The 6,027-nt window shown below is 59.7% G+C and overlaps 1 protein-coding gene across 2 annotated transcripts in view; it reads right to left on the bottom strand.

Moving 5' to 3' along the window:
- Positions 1 to 424: 424 nt before the first annotated feature.
- IGFN1 (immunoglobulin like and fibronectin type III domain containing 1) overlaps positions 425 to 6,027 on the bottom strand; it is a 32,461-nt gene continuing 26,858 nt past the window's right edge. For both annotated transcript variants that reach the window (XM_070602520.1, XM_070602519.1), the window contains 4 exons: positions 4,758 to 4,953; positions 3,413 to 3,712; positions 1,866 to 2,192; positions 425 to 974 (listed from right to left, as the gene is read on the bottom strand). In XM_070602520.1, the coding sequence (XP_070458621.1) occupies positions 961 to 974; positions 1,866 to 2,192; positions 3,413 to 3,712; positions 4,758 to 4,953 (837 nt within the window). In that variant the 3' untranslated portion in view covers positions 425 to 960. The remainder of the gene's footprint in view (positions 975 to 1,865; positions 2,193 to 3,412; positions 3,713 to 4,757; positions 4,954 to 6,027) is intronic.

Raw genomic sequence — 6,027 nt, 5'->3', positions numbered from 1 at the left:
CTGAGGGAGGGTCAGATCCCCACGGGATCTGAAGGGGCCCAGAGATCACATCTTGGAGCAGGATTTCCCCAACCCAGACTCTCTCCAGCCCCGGGAGTGACATGCATGTGGCCGTCCCAGGAACCCTGGCCCCGTGTCCCACCCAGGGAATCCTCTAGTCTGCTGCCATCAGGTCAGGATTCTTGGCAGACAGAGGAGTACAGGAAACAGGGGCTGGCAGGAAGGGAGGTCTCTCCACCAGGCAGACCCTTCCACCACCCTCCGCTCTCCCACCCTCCCCCCAAGGGACCTCGGCGGCCTGGGCTGCAGAAGAACCCAGCTCTGACCCAATTCTCCCCTCCAGCCCGACCCACCCATCCCCACAGCCAGAGCTGGTATGAGGGCTCTGCATTGGGGACCTTTCCTCCAACACACCAATCCTGAGTTCTTTTGCAAACGATTGCCTGTATTAGCCTAAGCTTTTAAAGAAGAAAACTACAGAAAGCAGCCTCACACACATGCTCTCCAGCCCCAGTCTTCACCCAGGTCCTCGCCCTCCCTCCCTCCTCCCTCCCCGTGGTCACAGCACACCCAGCTCTTCCCGCCCTCTCTCCAAGGGTCCCCAAATGGGGATTGGCCTCCATCCTGCAGACAGCTTCTCTCCGATCTCCTGAAGCGGAACAGGGAACCCACGCGGCGAGCGCGGAGGCTCGCTGGCATCCTGTTGAGTGGCTCAGCTTGGGGCTGGGAGGCTGAAGGCCACCGCTTCTGCTTTTCCTTCCCCCAGCAGTCCAGGCTCTGCTGGCAGAACCTTCCCGGGTCCCCCTCATTCCGGCCTCCCTGGGGCTCCAGGCACTGCCACTGTTCTCCATCCTTCAGGACTGGCTCCCCAGGCCGGTGTGGACGTCAAGTGAAGCTTTGGGGATCTGCCGTCATGCTGTGGCTGTGGGGCCGGGCAGGGCCATCCAGGGTGAGGTGGGGCTAGGGGCTGGATTCTGCAAGACAGAGACGGGGCTATGCCAGCTGGTCCCCAGGGGGCAGCTGCCACCCACCCATGACAAGTGGTGAAGGTGGTACAGCAAGGGGGTCAGGCCCGGGGGCTCTGCCATCATGGGGCATGGGTTCAAATCCACAGCCACCATGTGCTCTCTGACCCCCGGCAAAGCCCTCCTTGGCCCCTTGGGCCACCACGACCACCCCCAACTCCAGATGTGTGTGTGCTCAAGCTGGGCTCTGAGAGAGAGGCCTCCTGATGCCTCGGCACAGAAGCCACAGGGAGGAGAGCTGTTTGGTCCAGGGCCGAAGGGCCAGTCTTGCACAAAGGTCAATTCTGAATAATTAAAAATGCCTAGGGGTTCCTTTTTTTTTTGCTATTCAAAATATAAGATGTTTTAAATCCTATTGAGGAAAAATGTTTCCCTATTAACATAGATTATTTGCTTTCCTGAAGGGAGAGTACCAACAAGAGAATTGGCACGGCTTTGGGGCACCAAATGTCCACATCTGGGCGTATTTATGAAGGTGCAGCACAGAAGGAGACTCATCTCCAGTCTCGAACTGTGTCGCAAGGCCACGCGGGGAAGTGCAAGCGGGGGCTACGTGGCCCCTTAAGCCGAGTTGCTGGTCACTGATCTAGTCCAGATACTGCATCTTACAGATGGCAAACCAAGGCCCCAGGAGGGTGGGGATGGCCAGGGTAAGTGGGCAGAGTTCTGTAGATCCAGACGGACCGCGCTGGTGTCCTGACTCCCCGCCCCATTGCTCTAGACCGGACGGGTTGCCTTGAGGGCTCCCTAAAGGCAGGTAGGTGGCTGCTCCTCTGTCCTTTCCTCCCTCCCTCCCTCCCCACCGGCCGGCTTGACCCCCTGTCAGGGCAGCATCCTTACCTGTGACAATGAGGGTGGTGGTGCTGACAGCCTGGCCCAGCGCGTTCTCGGCCACCGCCTTGTAGCGGCCGCTGTCCTCGGGGGAGACGCTGGGGATGATAAGGGAGCACACACCCTGCACATCGGTGCTGTACACCGCGGGGTTGCCCGCCAGGCTCTCGTCATTCTTGTACCAGGTGACCTGGGGTCGGGGACAGCCCTGCACGGCACAGCTCATGCAGCATTCGCAGCCCGGGGGCAGCAGGTGGGCCCGCAGCCCCACCAGGAAGCGGGGCTTCTGGCGCAGGTCGGGCTCCCGGTGCCTCGGAGTCTTAACCATGAAGGCGTCTGCGATGAAAACCGGAGAGAGAGAGAGAGAGAGAGGAGGGTCAGAGGGTGGGGACGGCTGGCTGAGGCACGGTCCTAGGGCGACAGAGGCACCTCCCGTTCCTTCCTGCCTCAGCTTACCTGCAGATGTGGCCCCCACGGCTGACTCACCTTTTCCCCCTTTTCTTAAAACACTTTTGGGCTTTTTTTTTTTTATTTAAACTACAAACTAACACACATTCCTGGTGGACAAATTAGAACATACAGCAAATCAAAAGGAGAAAGAATAGAACCAAGGGTCATCTCAACACCTCCGGACGACCATGCTACGTTTTAGTGTGGAAACTTCCGGAGGTTTTGTATTTTAGAGAGACCAAGTGATGCGATGTGATAACCTGCTTTTTCCAGCAACTGGTGTAACCGAGGACCCTCCAGGACCAGTTCAACCGACCTCATCTTATCAACAGAGCAATTAAGAGCGGTCTTTGAGGAGCCGAGACCCCTCGTCCAGTTGAAGCTGGTTGAGACCACCAGCCCATCAACGGGGCCTGCGCAGATGCTCTGTCAGTGACCCTCTTGACGTCAAGGAGCTGAAAACTCCACGCTCCACTCACGGTAATGCCGCCGTTTTGTGACCATGCGTCTTATGAAGAGGACGGAGTCTGACTCCGCTTGCGCAGACCGTCAGTCACCTCTCCTCTCCTCACCTCCAATCATCCGTCTCCACACTGCAGACCACCCTGCCCTTCACCCTATAAACTGTGCCCCAAGCCCTGGATCCCGGAGACAGATCTGAGGGCACATGACCCCTGCCTCCTTGCAGATCCATCTTGCAAAATAAAGCTGATTTCTTTCCCCAAAACTGGTGCCTTAATAACCGGCTCTTTGTGCGTGTCAGACGACAGAGCCCCAATTTTGTGCGTAACGCTGCTTTGAAGGTCCACGTCTATTTGACTAATATGCACTTTCTTTTCAGAGAAACAGTAACCTCTCTTTACCTGGCTGCCTGCCACTGACTGGAGAAGCCACGAAAGGATGTAGACACGAGGACACACACAGCCCCTCCCGCCCTCCCCGAGTCACGGTGCAGAGGCCGTCGGGCGAGTGGGTTGGGCAGGAAGGGGGCACAGCAGTGGCTCCGGGTCTGGCTGGCCACCAGGTCCAGCTCCTAGGGGAGACACACACGCCCGCATCTCCGCCCCGGCCTCCGAGCTCGCTCCAGGGACGGCCGCCACACTCACCTCGATGCCGGGGGATGCACCAGGGCTCGCTGGTGTCCGAGGGCTGGCTGGCCCCCAGCTCGTTCTTGGCCACCACCCGGAAGTGGTACTCGAGGCCCGGGAGGACGCCCAGGAGGGTGAAGCGGTTGGTGTGCAGGCCGTCGGCCGCGAGGCGCCAGGGCCCGAGCCCCAAGCAGCGCGTGAACACCTCATAGTGCAACGGCGAGTCACCCCCCTCGTCCGGAGAGGGCTCCCACTCGGCCGTCACCGTCCCCGGCACGTTCTCCTGCAGACGGATGGGCCCGGGAGCCCGCGGGCACGCTGAGGACAGATGGCACAGGGAGCCGCGTTGAGGGGACCCAGCGGGCCACCTGAAATCACCCATGGGCTCCAGGGGTGGCCGTCCCTGTGTCCCCATGTCTCCTGGGGCCCTGGGGAACGCAGACTTGCAGGCAGGGACCTGGGGCCCGAGAGAGCGCAGCCAGGGGTCTGCAGTTGCATCTGGAGCAGGGAGACCACTCCAAATGAATCGTTTTTCTCTCAGCCCCATTCTCAGGGCTTGTCTTTTTTTTTTTAAAGGAAGATTGGCCCTGAGCTAACATCTATTGCCAAGTTTCCTCTTTTTTTTTTTTTCCTCCCCAAAGCCCCAGTACATAGCTATATATCCTAGTTGTAGGTCATTCTAGTTCTTCTATGTGGGAAACTGCCTCAGCGTGGCGTGATGAGCGGCGTGTAGGTCTGCACCTGGGATCTGAACTGGCGAACCCCGGGCCGCCAAAGTGGAGCGTGTGCACTTAACCACTCGGCCACGGGCCGGCGGCGCCCCCCCCAAAACAGTCATTTTAATTCACTGGTTTGTAAGTAAAATGACACAGGACACGGGCAGAGCAGGGGTTTTCACGAGACCGAGCCGCAGAGCCCCCGTTGTCAGTGCATAATTCCATATTCCAGAAGCCCCTCGGGGTGGGGCCCGTGTGGCGGTGGCGGTGGCAGTGGGGAGGGCGGCCCTTATCTCCTACAAGGACCACAGACAACTCCCCCCAGGGCTCTTTTGAGTCAGGAGCTGGTGGTGACCGCTTCCACTCACTGACCCCAAATGAGGAATTGCTGGGGTCCAGTGAGGGGCTGTGGCTTAGCTGTCCCTGAGTTCCCGAGGCAGAAGAGCAACGAGCCCCTGGGGACCCTCCGTCGGCCTCTCCTCCTTTCTCTCTTTGAACACGTAGGGAGGGTTGGGGGGCGGGGGGCGATCCCTTTGCAAACCCAGGCCTGGGGGGCACAGCGGAGACCTGTGATCGGGCCAGAGGGAAAGCTCCCTGCCCCGGCGAGTGACTGAGCCGTTTCCAAGCCCCTGCCAGGCCTGCCTCACCTGCCACCCGGAGCAGGAAGCTGTGGGTGGCCTCCTTCCCCTGCAGGCCTCTCAGCACCACGGTGTAGAGGCCGGCGTCCGAGGGGCTGGCCGAAGGCACCAGAAGCTGGGTGAGGCCGTCCTTGGTGGACGTCACGCTTCTTCTAGGCAAGGGCAAGCCGTCCTTGAGCCAGGTCACCTCGGGCATGGGGGCAGCCTGGGAGATGAGGGGAAGGGAAAGTGGTGTGGAAGCCACGGCATGGGAGCTGGGCTGAGGGGCGGGCTGAGGGGCGAGCAGGAGAGGAGCACTGTGGGAGGATGGATGTCTGAGCAACGAACGAGGCAGACAGAGCGGGAGGGAGCGGCTGGGGACGGGAGAGGAGGCTGGATGCGAAGTCAGGCACAAACGCCAAGTGTCCTCAACGTGACACCCACACAGACTTCTGGAGTTTCTTCTGCGAGCAGTGAGCTGCTGGTTGAGGCTCTGAGCAGGGGGCTATAATTAGATCTGGATTCCCACTGCGGCGGGGGGGGGGGGGGGGGGGGGGGGGCGGGACGTGGCTGATGGGAGTGAGTGGGGCTCACGGGGAGGGGAGTGCTAGCACCATGTGCCCAAGACCAAGGGGGGGTGCCTTTGGGATCCCTGCAGGAGCCCGGGAGGACTGGCCGGGGACAGTGGTGACCCTGATGGCCATGCCACCAATCCCCCTCGAGACCCTCAGTCCTGGGCACAGGGGGCTCAGAGTCAAACAGGGGTGCGAACAGTCCTGCCTCCCAGATGGTTCTGAGGAGTCAAGAAGTCAATTAATTATATCAACGTGCTTTCAATGCATTAATTGCATGAATCCTCAGAGCAACCCTTTGAGATAAGTTACTATTATTACCCCCATTTGACAGAGGAGGAAGTAGGGCACAGAGAGGTTAAGATATTTGTGCACGGTCAAACAGCTAGTGAGTGACGACACCGGAATTTGAATCCGGGCCGTCTGGGCTGCTGACCGGGCACTGCACTGCTGTCCTGTCCGTCCAGAGATGTGTGGTGGTGCCTGAGAACCATCCTAAGTCACATGCAGGTGGTGGCCCGCACAGTATGAGTTCTGAAGTCAAAGGGGATCACGCACTGCAGGACCTCTGAACCCCCAGACTGAGGGCAGGTGGAGAAAAGCGGGTGGCCTTGTTTCGAGGTGCAGCACTGGAAACTACCACGAGAGGGGTTTGTGCACAGGAGCATGGTGGCCGCCCACTGGCCAGGTGAGGGCTGTCCCTTCAAGGAGGACCCTCCCTACCCCAT

The sequence above is a fragment of the Equus przewalskii genome, chromosome 31 (genome assembly GCF_037783145.1).
Source record: "Equus przewalskii isolate Varuska chromosome 31, EquPr2, whole genome shotgun sequence".
Classification (NCBI taxonomy): Eukaryota; Metazoa; Chordata; class Mammalia; order Perissodactyla; family Equidae; genus Equus; species Equus przewalskii.
This window is presented reverse-complemented; position numbering and strand designations above follow the sequence as displayed.